This window comes from Neltuma alba, unplaced genomic scaffold (assembly GCF_004799145.2).
Source record: "Neltuma alba isolate B1F8T4 unplaced genomic scaffold, ASM479914v2 tig00013105_pilon, whole genome shotgun sequence".
Lineage (NCBI taxonomy): Eukaryota > Viridiplantae > Streptophyta > Magnoliopsida > Fabales > Fabaceae > Neltuma > Neltuma alba.
The window spans coordinates 190902-207706 of NW_021637429.1; the positions used below are offsets into that span (position 1 = coordinate 190902).

The 16805-nt window shown below is 35.6% G+C and overlaps 1 protein-coding gene and 1 pseudogene across 1 annotated transcript; one reads left to right on the forward strand and one right to left on the reverse strand.

Annotated features, from left to right (window-relative positions):
- Positions 1-1368: 1368 nt before the first annotated feature.
- LOC114734459 (protein TAB2 homolog, chloroplastic) lies at positions 1369-4967 on the reverse strand. The gene is made up of 5 exons (XM_028922089.1): positions 4381-4967; positions 4074-4143; positions 2810-2981; positions 2497-2640; positions 1369-1781 (listed from the first exon to the last, which is right to left on the reverse strand). Exons 1-5 carry the CDS (start codon positions 4878-4880, stop codon positions 1522-1524), a joined length of 1146 nt encoding a protein of 381 aa, XP_028777922.1. The 5' UTR covers positions 4881-4967; the 3' UTR covers positions 1369-1521.
- A 3949-nt stretch (positions 4968-8916) lies between these two features.
- LOC114734463 (tRNA-dihydrouridine(20/20a) synthase-like) lies at positions 8917-15026 on the forward strand (annotated as a pseudogene).
- The last annotated feature ends 1779 nt before the right edge of the window (positions 15027-16805 follow it).

The following is a 16805-nucleotide window of genomic DNA, read 5'->3' on the forward strand; positions in this document are numbered from 1 at the left end:
CAAAATGATCAAAAGGCTTGAACTCCATAAGAACTAATTCTCCTAGCATCTTTACCTGGGGAATGGAAATATGAAAGAGTGGGATACATACCTCACTAACCATCAAGAGAAACTAAACTACACAGACAAGTAAATGATCCATAGGCCTAATATTGTCTCAATTATTAACAATTTAATAGGAGACCAGACACCCACCTCATTTTCGCTACTTTAGAGTACAAAACCCACGACTTCCTGTATAAGAGGAGGTATCGAATTAAGAGGCTCTCTCTCAAAAGTAAATCCAATCAAAATATATATTATATTCAAAATGGTGAGATCCCCAGAATTCACCTATTAGGTTTTGTTTGGGACTTGGTATGTAATTTGATTGACATATTTTACTTTACGTCGTTATCATTTTCACATAAAAATAAGTGATAATTTTTTTTTAAAGAAAAATTATCAAGTAGAAATAATATAAATATAATATACCGGCACTGTAATATCAGATATGATGCTCACGTCACTTGTTAGCCATGACGAAACCCGATGCTCCGATAAAAATGGTTGTCTAAAAAAAAATTGCAAACTTGACCATGATATTATAATTTTCTTTAAAAAAAAAAACAAATTAACGATCATAAAAACATAATAAATACTCCTCCGATCCTTAATATAGGACCTAATTTTTGAGTTAATTTTGGTCCTAAATATAAGACTCATTTCTCATATTTATCAATTTTTTCTAAATTATCCCTATAGATAATCCCTCAACCATAATCAAGTAGAAGAGGGAGAAGAGATATTAAGAAAGATGGTTATAGTGTTTTAGGAAAAATGTGTCACTTTTCTTATAATTAACTAACTTACCTAACTTTCTTAAACTAATCAAATTAGTTAAATAGATCTTATATTAAGGACTAGAAGAGTATTGTGGAAATGAATTGATACTACAAACATTATACCCAAGTTTGAAGAATAAGCCACAAGGTCTACATAATCACTTGCCATATGTTTTAAGGTGAATATACATCTAGTATCCTCAAATATTTTTTAAATTCATTTGGCATATTTTGTAGTGTTTCTAACACCTTAAATTTTTTTAGGTGCATCCAGCATTCTAGAGTATTTTTTAGTTTAAATACTTTAGAATGCTAGAAGTAACACAAAATACTTAAAAATACTGAATGCATTTGGCAAGATACTGAAGACACCTTAACCTTATATTTTTCATTCATATTGATATTATCTTCACCTCCACTTTTCTTTTGCAGTATCAACAAGAGACCAAGTGTTTCCTCGATTTTGTAGAATTGTAGGTTGCCCCTCCTAGTTATTGTTTATCTGAGCATCAATAGATTGATAACTCCAAGATAGATTCTGTTGTAAACTCTAGCGGAAAATAGAGCATGACAGTGTTGAAAAAATATATATCTTAATCAAATAATGCAGTATTTAGGATAAAACTCCTATACTTCTGAGATCTAATGAACAATAATGCTGTGATTATATTTTTGTCAAATGAATCATCAAGCATGATTACACAGGTGGAGGGGGAAGGTCTAGTAAAAGCCAAAAACCCACACAATCTTCTGACTCCAAGTCTTCTTGAATGGCAAGGAAGTGCAAGCCTCCACAAGATTTCTTGGCTGCTTCCCAAGCTTCAGCTTCAGTAGTAGTCACAGAAGTTTTCTTATAGGTTGCATATATGTACCGAGTAGAAATTCCAACAGACAGAATCAGACAAGCACGAGCAGTGTCTACTTCGATCGAACTCACTTCCAAACCATTCATCCAACCTGCGGCAGTACAGGTTGATGATTCTTAAATTGTAACAATTGGATAAGGATTAAGAAATGCAAGCAATGGAGAGAGTGCAAGAAGAAAGTACAAGCTTTTCCAAAATAAAGATTGCCCAAGTTCTCTTGTATTGTACCACAAATGTGAAAAAAACTTGGGATAATAATTGTGTCTTTGGTTTTACAATGAAAACCATTGAAACCATGGTTTACAGTGATCTGATATCATTAGTCTATAAGAAATATTCATGCACAAGTTTGTCTTATCCTAATTCAATGAATTTGAGGCAGCTATTCAATTTTGTAGCTCGAAATTATAATAAAATTATTCACAGGCTTGATAGTTCAATTTCATCCTTGTCGAGTCCCGTTATTTAAATAACAATTAAGTTTCAATTAGACTAGGTATGGTGGCCGGTGCTTTTTCAACATGTTAAGAACAAGGAATGTTTGTGTAAGAGACAAGTGAGAGATATCAACAGTGAAATATAATGTTCTATAATGGTAAGCATTCAATTGACCGTTCGATGGTCGAACCTTTGGAATAACAGAGTTGATCAATGCCATAGTTTCATCCAATTAATTTCTTTGCTAGCAATTTGTTCTTAATTCTTATATGTCAGCTGGCAGAACTGGATCCATAGTATGCAAGAAGAAGAATGTCAAGTCATTGAGGAACTCAATTCAAATATACAGAAAGAAATTTGTATGGTACCTGCTAAAGGCTTAGCACGAGAAGATGCAACAGCCAATCCTGGAATCAATGTCTTGTCGTCAATTTCAATACCCAATAAATCCAGATCCAGCCCGGCTCCGAAAACAAAACTTTTCTCTAGAGATGACACCTCCTCTCGAACAGCTTAAAAATAGTCACTGTAAGTTAGAGAGCAATAGTCTCGGAAGTAATCCAAGTATTCACACATGTCGAATCAAGTAGCTATGAGTCAAATTTAGACTACTGTCCTAGAAGTATGAAGTTTGATGCTGGATGGAGATGAAAAACTAGTATACAGCTTCTCCCTCTGTACCTGAGTAAGGCAACTGGACGAATGCCCATCTTTCCCCAAAAAGGTTTTCTGGAAGCTCCATTGGAAAAGGGTTATCTAGTGCCAGAAGAGGCTTCGATCCCTTTTGAAATCCAGGATGACGCGAATATACAGTTTCATAACGCTCCTCAAGCCATAGAAGTAATGATAGGCACTGAAACAGTTGAGATGAACCGTATAAAATTATTTGCTGGGCTACTTCTGACCAGGATATGATATTTGAACACAGTGTGAGTGACTAAATATCATATGCAATCACATGGCACTGCTGTTTCCTCATCGTACACAAATAAGTGGAAGAATCATTTCAACCTAAAAATCAAGATGCACCATCTTGACCTTGTTAGCAGTTCCAGAAAAGATATAAAGAGAATAGCAATCTTATTCATCCTTAAAGTTGTCATTTTCAACCCAAAAAAGTATGATTCAAGATTCCTCTTGCAACATTTAGAAATCGTGTGCTGTCAAATTCTCATTGCTTCAGGATTAAATTTAAAATGCTTGAAATTATGGAGTCTCCCTCCAGCTAAATATGCGAAACTAACATGGTTATTGAGATAGCTCTTTTTGACGCAACATATAAGATTTCTAACCTAGAACTTAAAAAGTTCGGCTCATCACTAACAGTTATTTGGATTCCATCAAGTATAAATTAGATGGATCGAAATATAAAATTGCTCCTTTACAAAACTATTGTTTATTTTTATCTCTTGTTCTCATTGTTGTTTATACAACACGGAAACCAAGATCAATACCCTGTGCGCGTGAAGCATTTGAGCTGAGAATAGAGTCGAGTCATGAGTGGCATTTTAATATGCTTCAGCTTAGTTGATACTAAATCCAAAGTTTGTTATTGATTTCCCTCGCCATTGGTAAACTACAGACTTGTCTGCATTCTGCATTATTTGACTACAGCATTTAAATGTTTATGCCTATGACTTAAAATTTTTAAGTTTGTTCACAATAGTCAAGTGATTAAATTCAATGCATACTAAAAAAACATCCCTTCACAAATTAATAAAAGTACACAAACATTTCCATGTTCCTAGACATGTGAAATCCAATATCAACACCTTCACGTGAGCGGCAAGTTCAGCTTTTTATTCAAGCTTTAACAGATCATCAGATTTCAGATTGTGTAGGTTTCAAGTTAGATACGGTGCCTATCTATCATCAAATCAAAGTAACTAAATTGAAAAGACATCCAGGTTTTGAGCCTCAGTAATAATAATGAGATCTTACCCACCCGCTTACTAGGAATAGGTGTTATTCCAAGCTCCTTACATGCTTTTGTAATTATTGTTTGCATCTGTGACCTACAAGGCAACAAAACATTGTCGTCAACTTTCCTTACTTAAAGTCTAAAGATTTACCCGTACAAAATGTGTGTGTGTGTGTGTAAATTTGGGTATCATGTGCTTCCAGCAACTGGCGCTCTTAGTTTTTTACTTACCTTAGCTAAGTCTTTGGGGGTCAAACAAGGCATATTTTACAATATATACACAAAGTTACCACGAATTTGCCAAGAAATTTGCAAATTAACATAGAAATACCTGAAGAAGCGGATTTTTTCAGGTAAGGGAGCGCCCAACTCCTCGCAAATAGTAACAATGGCATCCTTCAAAGTGATACTGTTGATAACATTATTTGGAAAATACTTTGTGTACTGCAGAGCCAGCGAATTGTTACACACAAGTAGTTCCCACACCTTCTTGCCTCTAACATCAAGAATGGGTCTAGAGCAAAAGTCCAATTCCCACTCTGTTATACTCTGCGGCTCCGTTTCTGGGTCGAGGTAGCTCAATTCCACAGTCGGGTCGTCTTCTTCTAGGTCATCGAGAACACCTTCTTCTTCCTGGGTGGACAGGGAGCTCTCGGAGACCGAGTTGGGTCGAAAATGGCGCAGTTTTGGGTGGGTTCTAGTGTTATTCGATGGAATAATACATGGGATTCTGGTGGGTTTTGCTGGCGAAGTGAGAATAGAGATGGAATTGCGATGTTTGAAAGTTGAAGTAGTTCTGATTCTGGTGGGGTTGAAGCTCACAGTTGCCATGGCTGCTTCTATCGGTAACTGATGGGAAGAACTAGCGAGACGGGTTGAGGAAGGGGGAGTTATCCTCTACCACATGTTTCCGTTACCGATAACGAGCCAAAGGAATACCGTTTTTGTTGTTACTAAAATCTTGCTCGGCTTTAAAGATAAGTTTGGATAGAAACCAAACCATAGTTTCAGAAGTGTTTTTACAGATTACGAAGTAAATATGTAGGGAGATTATCTCGTTTTGCAAAAAAGTACTTCTGAAATCACAGTTTTGAAATATCCAAACAGACCCTAAGTAAAACCGAAACATGGTTTGTAAAATTTGAGGTTCGAAAGTCAAACCAAGCTACTAAAAATCAAATCGAGCGACGAACAAGCTCAGGCACTAATTTAAGGGGTGTTGTAGCAAGCAAATTCATAATTTGGGATACAAAAGCCTAGTTTGAAAATCCAACCATTTAAACATACTATTTTTTTTTTTCCAAAGTCGCTTTTTCATTTAAAATTATGATTTTAAAAAAAAAAAGCCCAACACCATAATTTCATGCAAAATCACTTTTGAATTGAAAATTATGGTTTGGGGTATAAACAACCATCCAAACATTTTACTTTATCAAAATTATTTTTTATGAAATTTATTTTTAAAATCTGTTTTTCTAAAATCTATCTACAAAACTTATTAAAATTTATTTTTCAGAAATTATTTTTCAAACTATAATTTGGTTTCACCCAAATACCCCTAAAGATAGATTAAGTAAGTAATAATAAAAAAATATAACAATTGTTATAAAAAAAAAAACGTGTTTGCAGCAATTTTATTGTAGCAGTTGAAAAAACCGTTCCAATTTATTTTGTAGCTGTTTTCGGGTAATTAATATAAATAATTTGAAAAATAATAATAAATTTGAAAGACAAATTAGATCAATGTTTTATATTTTGAATTAAAAATACATTTAATTAGCTCTTATATTTAAAATTGGAGGAATGATTTTTATTAATCAAAATTACCATTTTCATTTTATCCTCTTTATTTTTGTGCCTTATTAATAGGAAATATGTGTTCCACGCATATCCCATACCTTTCCAAACCTGTCATGTAGCCGTTGTGTATTAGCCACCACAAGCACATGGTAAAGGAAGTCAATGTGCAAATTCATGAGTGGATCCACAAGGGCCATAAGTTGGCAAAAGTGACAAAGAAGATGTAAGTAAAATGACATATAAGGATCCTAACCAAGTTAAAATGACAAGAAGAAAAATAACCCTTGAGAGACTTTCTTTAGAAACTAAGAGACTTAGTCCTTCATTATTCTTAATTTATTTTGCATGTTCTTTCATAATTGTCTCTTCTACTATTTTATAATTAAATTTAATTAAAAAAATCATACTAGTAGGGATGGATTGAATAGAAGGGACTAATCATTTATAACATGAACAACCAAATTTTGAATCCTTCACATTTATAAAAATATTTAATGAAAAATAAACTAGAAAAAATTTAATTATAAAATTTTAAAATTCAGGATAATTAATGTGTTTATATGTTTCTTAAAGGTAAATTACATGTAATATCCTAATCTTATTTTTCAATGCATCTACCATTCCAATCTTTTTTTTTTTTTTTTTATCAAGCACCCTAAAAATTGAGGTACTAGATGTAACTAAAAAAAAACAGGCAGGATCCTATACACCGAGAAAATAAGATTGGAGTACTAAATACACCATACAAAAGCTCACGATGGAGACTGGCAACCTTTTAGACTTAGCAAGAAAGGTACTCCTGTATCTCATTTATTTTTTGCTGATGATTTAATTCTGTTTGCAAGAGCAGACATGGAGCAAGCAGGAGTCATTAAGGCCATTCTTGATGATTTTTGTGAGACCTCTGGACAAAAAGTTAATGCGGCTAAATCTAGGATTTTTTTCTCCAAGAACGTCAACCATACACGGCGCACGGAGATCAGTGACTTTCTGAACTTTTCACCTTCATCTGATCTAGGAAAATATCTGGGTATGCCCATTCTACACAAAAAGGTATCTACAGCAACTTATAAATTCATCCTTGACAAGATGGATGCTCGGTTATCGAGCTGGAAGGCCAATACGCTATCTCTAGCGGGGAGACATACGTTAGTATCGTCGGTGGTAGCCACTATTTCCACCTATGCGATGCAAACAACTCCCCTGCCAAGCGCTACTTGCACAGCAATTGACAAACGTTGCAGAAAGTTCCTATGGGGCTCCAATACTACAGCACGGAAAATTCACCTTGTGTCTTGGGACACCATTTGCAACAGAAAGGAAGATGGTGGACTGGGTTTAAAGCAAGCAAAATTAACGAATAGAGCGTATATGATGAAGTTGGGGTGGGGACTGTTATCTCGTAAAGATTCGCTTTGGGTGAAGTTCCTAAAGGAGAAATACAAGACTGGAAATGATCTAATTCCCAACGTAGAAAAACGTAGGGTGGAGTCAAGAACGTGGAAGGGCATTCGGTCTTGCTGGCAAGAAGTTAAAAATGGACTGGCTTGGAGGGTGATGAATGGTCGTCGCATTCTCTTTTGGAAGGACCTCTGGTTACCCCATTTCGATGCCCTTGAAGGCTATGCTGTAGATACTCTCCCGCAAGAGGCTCTAACCTGGAAGGTGAGTGACTGCGTTACGGCTTCAGGGACCTGGGATTGGCCGAAGTTTGCCCATTTTTTGCCTCAGAATGTCCTTCAGGCTATACATGGTGTGCACGTTACCTCCGCTGGACGTGATGACTACCCCGTATGGCGCTGGTCTTCCTCTGGGGCTTTTTCTTTGAAGACAGCCTATAACCAAATTGCTGGGAGGAAGGTCACCATTAACAACACCCTCTGCAAACATATATGGAAGCTACGTGTTCCACAAAGGTGCCGAGTCTTCCTGTGGTTATGCGCCCAGGGAAGGTTGTTCACTAATCTGTTAAGATCCAAGCTAGGACTACATCCCACTGGGGAATGCGACTTGTGCGAAGGCAAGCAGGAGACTGTTTTACATGTTCTTCGTGATTGTCAACAGAGCATGCAAGTCTGGCAAGCTATCTTGCCTCATGAATGGAGAAGTAAATTCTTCGCTGGTTCTGATCTTTCTGCGTGGCTTACGTGGTGCACTTGTAGATACTTCCAAGTTCACGGGTATGACTTCAGGCTCTGGTTTCCTATAGTTTGTCGGAACTTATGGCTGAGTAGGAATGGTCGAATCTTCAGTAATTTATGTTGGAGTGTCGAGACTCTTATTGCACGAACCCAGGCTTGCCTGTCTTGGGGCAACCAGAACCCGCTACAGCAACGATCAGGGATGTATTTGCAGCCCATCTGGAAACCACCACCTCTAGATATGGTGAAGATTAACGTGGATGGTTCTCGTCACTTAGACTCTAGCCTTTGCACCTGTGGGGGCGTCTTCCGTGACCATAATGGCACTTTTGTGAAAGGTTTCATGTATAAGGTTGGTCGGGGCTCAGTCATCACAGCGGAGGCTTGGGGTCTTTTGTGGGCTCTGAAGCTTGCATGGGACAGCAACTTGCGTCACTTGATCGTTGAGTGTGACTGCACTGAGCTAGTATCCCTTGTTCATTCTCATATTCCCTCAGAACACCCGGACCACAGCGTCCTGACTGAAATCCAACAGATGATGGGTCGAAACTGGGAGGTTGAAGTGGCTGTTTGTCCGCGAGACTCGAACACGGTAGCAGATGCTTTAGCTACACAAGCACGCCATATGGGGGTTGATTTTGCTACGTTTTGTAGTCCCCCTGATCCCATACGAGACATTCTTCAGCGAGAAGCTATCCAGGGTCAGGCTTTAGTGGGTGCTGATATGTAGTAGTTCTTTTCCTTTTTCCATCAAAAAAAAAAAAAAAATCAGACTGCTAGATAGACTTGTCCTTTTGGTTTTTGCCTTTTTTTTTTTTTTTAAGTTTTCTGGCCTGAACTTTTACCCTTTCTTAAATGTCATTTTTCCAAAGTAAGAGAACTGAAGAGAGAGCCAAGGACTCGTGTGTCATTTAGTCCATCCCCATTCCCGCTGATAAGGCAAACATAAAAACTTGGCCTTCGCTTGGCGGCTCAGCTCCGACATTCTGTGAACGCCGAGATCCGGCGCGAAGGCCGAGGAAGAATCGGACTCTTGTCGCTGTTCTCTTTATCCAAGTAAATTTTAAAATGCTCTTTGATATAATCTCATGCGAAGAGTTTCTGTAAATTTTTTGCCTGCTTGTTTACTGTTTGATAAAATGCCTCGAGTACTTCCTTTCTCGAAGCGGGAAAAAATATGTTCATGGTTTATAACTGGTTCTGCAAGTTTGAAACTTGTTACAGTACTGGTAATTGAATCTTCGGTTTTGTCGCCATAATTGGAGTCTGCAAGCATTTTTCTTAAAATTCATTTTGTAATTGGTGTGTAATATTTTATGCTGTTACAACTTTACATGTAATCTCCCTTAAGTTCATGCAGTTGGGATTTTGTGATGTAAATTTTTTTTCCCATATACTTGCATGGTCACGCCAATTGTTATATTACAGTGTAAGAAATGGTTTTATTTGATGGATAGGTGCCTGAAGGAGCAGACTATGGTTTGCTAAAAGGAATGATGAAGTTTGCAGGATATTCCCTGGCAGTTTCATCTACTCCTATAGGTTCTAATATCATTAAAAACCGTTGCAGATTGTCAGTAGGTACATCTCGTTGGAAATTCCACAGTTCAAGGTTCTTTTCTGCTAATACACAGAACGAACAGTCACATGGTAAATCCATGATGGTTGCCAAATACTACCTTCCTCCTTGGTTTAGGTGTGTATGTGTGCTTCTGTTTTGTCTTTTCTCCATCTGCATGAGCTAATTTGTTGATTTTATCTACCTGCTCTGGTCTTGTTTTTGGTTGCTTGTATTCCAGTGTTGCCCCAATGATGGACTGGACAGACCATCACTATAGGACTCTTGCACGCCTCATATCAAAACGTGCTTGGTTGTACACGGAAATGCTTGCAGCTGAAACAATTGTTTATCAGAACGGCAACCTGGTAAACTTTTTAATAGCCGTGTAATTATTCATACTTAAAACAAAACCATAAATGAATTGGGGAGCATTACATGAAAGGAATCTTTTACATGTTTGTAGTATCCTTTGAGTTGACAATGGTATAATGTATGATATGTACAAATTGACTCTTTTTAGACAACCCAATTATTCGTCTCTTAGAAGTGGTGAGTGCATAAGATCACAAATAAATGGGATTGACATTGCCAGCATCATTCTAGTTAAATTGATACTTCAAAATCATTGATTCTTTTGTTTTGTCTATTCTGCTCAGGACAGATTCTTGGCATATTCTCCAGATCAACATCCTATTGTGCTTCAAATTGGAGGGAGTAATTTGGAAAATTTGGCAAGAGCAACCGAACTTGCTAATGCTTACAACTATGATGAGATCAATTTTAAGTCCGTATACTTTCTATAACCTTTATTTTGAAAGTTTCATGTGCTTATGTTTGACTGAGACACCTTGTCGTATGTCAGTTGTGGATGCCCTAGTCCAAGAGTAGCTGGGCATGGGTGCTTTGGTGTGCGTCTTATGCTTGATCCAAAGGTTAGGAAGCCACCTAAATGCATATCCTGCTAACAGATTAAATATCCAATTTTCCTTTGAGCATGTGCATTAACGTAGACATTTACTGTGTACAAGGAAAGTTTGTTGCTGAGGCCATGTCAGTCATTGCTGCCAACACAAATGTGCCTGTCAGTGTCAAATGTCGAATAGGTGTTGATGATCATGATTCTTACAATGAGCTGTGTAAGGTCCTTCTCTGAGCATTCTGTCTATTCAAGTTGAAAGCGGGAAAATTAGGATTTTATGAATGGGATTCATTTTCCCCTTCAAGAAGTGGATCTAAAAATCATATTGTAGATCTACAGCAGATTTATGTTATTATGATTGCAATATTTTTCTTTCCTCGTCTCTTGGCTGCTTATATTGTCCTGGGTTCATTTTCTTCAGCATGATGAAAGCTTTTGTAATGGTATTTTATTGTCTTAAACCTTAATATATGCCTATTGGACATTGTCATTTATGTGAATTAGAATGGGTTATCTTAAGTTCTAATTTCTTTTAGGATATTATGCTATTATTTTTGGGTTTGAATACTGAACTTCTTGGCATCGCTATTATTGCCCATCAGGTGATTTCATATACAAGGTTTCTTCCATGTCACCCACTAAGCATTTCATAATACACTCAAGGAAGGCACTGCTCAATGGCATTAGCCCTGCTGAAAATCGGAGTATTCCCCCTTGAAGTATGTGATAGTAAAATTTGATTTTTGTTGTCATATTATATTGTATATAAAATTGCAGATGATTTTTCATTTTTATGCAGATATGAATATTTTTATGGTCTACTACGCGACTTTCCGGACTTAACATTTACCATAAATGGTGGCATTACTAGTGTTGATGAGGTGAGCTGCGGTCATTGTGATCCGTCTCTGTCATGACCTGCATTTTCATGAAGGAACCCCTCCTTAAAAAAAAAAAACCAAAAAAAAAAAGAAAGAAAAAGGAAAAAAGGGAGGATACTCTACTGTTAAAATTATGCCTAAAATTTCAGACTGCTTATTCTGTATTTATGTGAAAAGAAAATCAAAATCGTCAAAACCTGTTTTTATTATTTTAACAGTGGGTATATTTCATGTACTGTTTGTATGTACAAATTTTGCTGTATTTGAATAATGAGTTCATTTCGGGCCAAGAAGGGAAAAAACAGAGTTAGCTATCTAGATATAGCACGTGCCTGTGTACCTTTGGGTCTGTGCCATTGGACAGGAGTGGGGGTTGGTTTTCTTTTCTCCCTTTGGTTCTTGTATTCCTCTTGTTTTGTATTGGTTGTTCGGGTGTGACTGATTGAGAGGAATCTTCCAAAATTCTACTCTGAGCTGGTCACCTTTCTAATATCGTCCTAGTTGTTGTATCAATGTTATTGCTTTCATTTCAAGTAACTATAATGATGGATAATTTATCCAACCTCTGAAATTGACCGCTGCTTTTGGTACTGATAATCTCTTGTGAGTTTTGAAAAATCAATTGGTTCCTTGATTAAGATTTTAGTTGATACGATTCTTGGTTCTGGTGTATACTTTAGATGCTTGTTTCCTGCCAAAGTGATTGGATTACTGTTTAATTATATGTGGTCAATGCATAATCCGTTTTATACTGTTGGAAGGAATTGGCCGCATGGCTTGCTTCGTGTTTTGATTGTTAATCTTATACGAATCCAAGCCCAAAGTCTCACAAAAGTATAGATGAAGTGTAAGCCACTAGGTGTGATTGTGGTCTGGGGTTTGTATAGTTAGGAAGATATTTTAGCTTTAAATCCTTATTTTATTATTCTTTTTTTCAAAAAAAGCAGTGAGAGAGAGACCTGAAACCTGGTTCATGATAGTAGGTCATTTGGGACTTAACTAGAAGGTCCCTCTGAATTTAACTTCGAACTGTCAACATATGAAAGCCAACTTCTTTGTGTTTGTCATAATATAAACATTCTTCTTTGTGACATTGACCTGTGGTTATCATGCCTAAATTTTAAGTGAAAAAGTGCCATGAATACGTTGATATTTCTGATGCTAATGTCGTTTAATCTAAAGTCTCTTTTACTCCCTTTTTGGCTTTTGAGATAAGTTGGTGTTTTTGTAGAAGTAATGCATGTAAAAGCATTATCTTGCATTGAAGCTGCTTTCCCATAATTGACACATTTATTTGGTCCTGTGATTATTGTGATTATTGCTTGTTCACATAGGTCAATGAAGCTCGAAGAGCTGGAGCTCATGGTGTTATGGTTGGACGTGCAGCATACAATAAGTATATAGAGTGTTTGATACAAAATTTTTAACTTGTTTGAAGTTTAACTTCCAAAAATGTTTTTATTTACAAATGTCAGGAATCTGTCTTTTAAGCAACTAAAACTGAAATTTCTCTTACCATATTTGCTGCATGCATATGTCGTCATTAAAAGAAATATAAGGTTAAAAGTGAGAGAATATTGTGCATCTACCTTAATATCTCAAATAATGTAAGGAAATAATGCCCCATGGTTTAACCTTTCAACAAGTAGATATATGTTTTCTGGATGTTTCTTTTTGGGGTAATACATATACTAATTATTTTTGGTGATAGTCATTCCTGATTGTTCATATTTTCACTTTTTGATTATATTCTTAATGTTGGTTCCATATATGTTGATACAATTACTGATCATCTCAACAGCCCTTGGCAAATTTTGGGACATGTTGATACTGCTATTTATGGTGAACCAAGCAGTGGTCTTACACGTCGTCAGGTTCAGTTATAAAATTTTGGATTTGGATTGATTCATCTGCAGTCCTGAATTAATCTCTGAGCTAATTAGAGTTCATCTTTTGCCATCATAAAGGTCCTTGAGAAATATCAAGTGTATGGGGACTCAGTGTTGGGAATGTATGGACGTAAGCCAAATGTGCGAGATATAATGAAGGTACGATTAAATACAGTACCTTTGCTATTCATGGAAGTTCCTGCGTAGCATGATATTAACACCCATACCTAACATGTTATGAAGCTGTATTCTTTTAAACAAAAAGGGAATATACTGTTAGTTATAATTTTGACTTTAAATAATTATGTGTAAGTTCCTTGTTTTCTTTTGTTCTTGGTTCTTCCGGTTCAGTACTGGCACTCATTAAAATGGTTCTCATTCTCTACTAGGGGTTAAAGATTAAACAGCATTATAATTTTTTTCCCATTTCCTTTCATCTGCTTATAACGTGTTATGTGTTACAGAGATCATTAATGATGATGCCCAAAAAAAAAAAAAAGTCAGAGATCATTAGTGATATTTAACTGTTTGCCTCCAATATACTAGTTTCTTCTACCAGATAATATCATCTTACTTTGATGCAGCCCTTGCTTAATTTTTTCCACTCAGAGCCAGGTAATGGACTTTGGAAGCGCAAAGCAGATGCTGCATTCCAAGATTGCACAGTATGGTTACCTTAACAAAGTCTAATTGGCAAACTTGTGTTTTTAGCGTCTTAATTTTATTTTATTTGAATATGTTTGTTTGACTTTAAAACTTCACTCTGACTTCTCCTTTTCTCCACTGTTAACATTATTGGCAGAGAGTGCTTGCATAGCACCAACATGGCTTGATACTTAGCATTGATTGCTCTGCCAAATTTGCATCCCCGTACAAAATGCCCCATGTCAAAGAGAGGGAAATAATATCTGAATCATCCTAAAATCTAAAGGAACCTAGGATCTTTTCACTTCCTTCATCCTGTTTCATGCCGTTCTTCTGAACTTTCCTCTTTCTATAGAAAAGATAGGGACGGGGGAAGAGTATCCCTTGAACTACTTGATTAGTGCAGGGAATGAGTAATCGCTACAGAAATATCTGTACCATGATATGTGTATTCTTTTGGAAGTTAGGGATGTCCACGTATTGAAATAGTTATCTGAACTAATCAAGTCTCTTCCTTCTTTTACTTAAACATATAAAATGCGCACAGAGTAGTTTATCTATCTGAACCGGTTAGTTCAAGATCTTGTTTTAGAGATACTGTAAGTAAACAGTTTGTAGCCTTATTTTGACCCAAAAAAAAAAAATCTTACATCACAATACCACTTTGGTCAATGCGAATGTGCTTTGTGCTTCAGTTATTCCATCAAATTCGTAAAATAATGAACTTTTGTTGGTCTCGTACGTGCAGACAATCAAATCATTTTTAGAAGAGACCCTTGTAGCAATTCCTGACTCAGTCTTGGATTCACCTATTGGGGAGCTACGACCTGGTCGCACAGATCTTTTTGCCGACATAGAAAGTATACTGCCTCCTCCATACACAAGAACAAGAGAAGATGATGTTATATATGCTTGAGTTTTGCATGTATTCTTTAAATCGAGGTCTTTTAGTTATATTGTTATTATTCCCTTGTATTATTTGGTCTCATTTATTCTTCAAATCCATTTTTGGGAGGGAAAGTGGTGGGTCTAGTGTAATTCAGTACGTTAAAATATTAATGCTTAAATTAGCTGCTTCTTGCAAACGATTGGCTTTTGAAATTAATTTATTCATTGTAGAGACATTAAGCAAAAGATGGAATTTGCTATGGTTGATTTTGCTGCCATTTTGTGGATATTAATTTGCTTTAACATCCATATTATGACTCAATATTCAATATGATCGTTTTTAAGGAAAAAGACAGCAAAATACCCTCAAATTTACTAAATGATAAATTAGGGTAGGTGAATTTTAAAATCCCAATTCAGGACCCAGGTATTCTTTTGGAATTTTCAAATCTTGTAAAATGACAACATTGTCCTTACTATCGGTGACTACTTCCATATAGCTATTGACTATTCTATTTTAACTATTGACTACTTTTGTTTTCAAAGTTCCGATGACTACTTTTATATAGTTATTGACTATACAATAGTAGTAAATCACATTACTAGAGTAGTCAGTCGCTTAATAAGAGTAGTCATCAGAGTTTAAAAGTAAATGTAGTCCATAGCTAAAAAAAAGTAGTTACTGGAGCTCCGGTGATCGGTTATTAGAGTTCTAGTAACATGTCAGAGTTTAAAATAAAATGTAGTCAATAGCTAAAAAAGAGTAGTCAATACATAAGAAAAAGTAGTCGTTGGAACTCTGGTGGTTGGTCACTGACAGGGTCACCGGCGTCAGAGCTCCGATGGCCGGAATTGCTGAGGTGGCAGTCTTTAGAAAAAAAAAAGGTTAAAAAATAATAAAGGGCATTTGTGTAATTTTACAAGATTTCAAAATTTCAGAAAAGTACCTGGGGTCTAAATTGGCATTTTGAAATTCAGGTACCTTTATTTGTCATTTAGTAATTTTGAGGGTATTTTAGTGTCTTTTTTTTTCTTTCTTGTTTTTATCTTTTTTGTGTTTTTTTTTTGGTTTTGGTTGGGGGGGGGGGGTAATTTATGTGTGTGTACATTGACACTCGTATTCTAAAATTTTAAAAAGGGTATCTTTGATATCATATTTTGTCATTTGATATGTGTGCTCATCAGGGTGAGAGTTGACTCAAGCAGAATTAGTTTGGCAAGTGAAATGAGAAGGATAAATAATGAAACATAAAATAAAACAGGACAATATCCATTATTAACTAATAAAATATAATAAATAATAAATATTTGTATAAGAATTTTTATTTGGAGGTAGGCAAGTCACGTTTTGACTTTTTTATCATATTCTGTCTCGCCAGATTTTATCATATTCTCTCTGGCAATTGTAACGTTTAGCTGAGTAAATAATTTATTTCTTAAATTATTAGACCTCGATACATTTGGATTACTTATTCGTTAAAATGTTATATATATAGTACAGAATGCTAAATATTAATTTCATAATCAATGAATTTTTGGCAAAATTAAATGGCAGTAGCTTGATCAGTTGATTGTATGCTACTAAATGATAGAAAACAAAGAGTAAATAATAAATTAAGTTTCACGTAATGGCATGTTAAATAAAATATATACATTAACAAAGACAAAAGCAAGTGAAAAATTAAAAAAATAGGGTAAATAGATATGTTGCATGGGATGTTTGAATTAACTTTTTAGAAGTTATGGAGTATGAGGTAAGTCTGTGTATAAGAGGAGTTTTGACTAAGAGCATTCATGGAATGGTACGTGATCAGGATGATGCGTCTTATCTCTTGTCTCGTCCCGAAGCTATCTCAGTTCCAATCAGGATGGGACAAGATTGAGACATTCCAAGGGATTTTTTAAAAAATTTCAATGAAAAAATCATATCGCCATTTAGATTTTAAATTCTTTTTGTATCAAAAGTAATTAACTAAAATTCTATTCCCTTCCAATTAAAGTTTTAAATATCTAAATAACATGTAATTAAATA

Bases quoted from the DNA above. Each gene is read 5' to 3' on its own strand.
- LOC114734459 (XM_028922089.1), bottom strand. From the start codon at position 4,880: ATGGCAACTGTGAGCTTCAACCCCACCAGAATCAGAACTACTTCAACT. The intron at 4,144-4,380 runs GTATTTCTATGT...GTTGCCTTGTAG, and splicing joins GAAAAAATCCGCTTCTTCAG to GTCACAGATGCAAACAATAA. The intron at 1,782-2,496 runs GTACCATACAAA...GTACTGCCGCAG, and splicing joins TCGTGCTAAGCCTTTAGCAG to GTTGGATGAATGGTTTGGAA.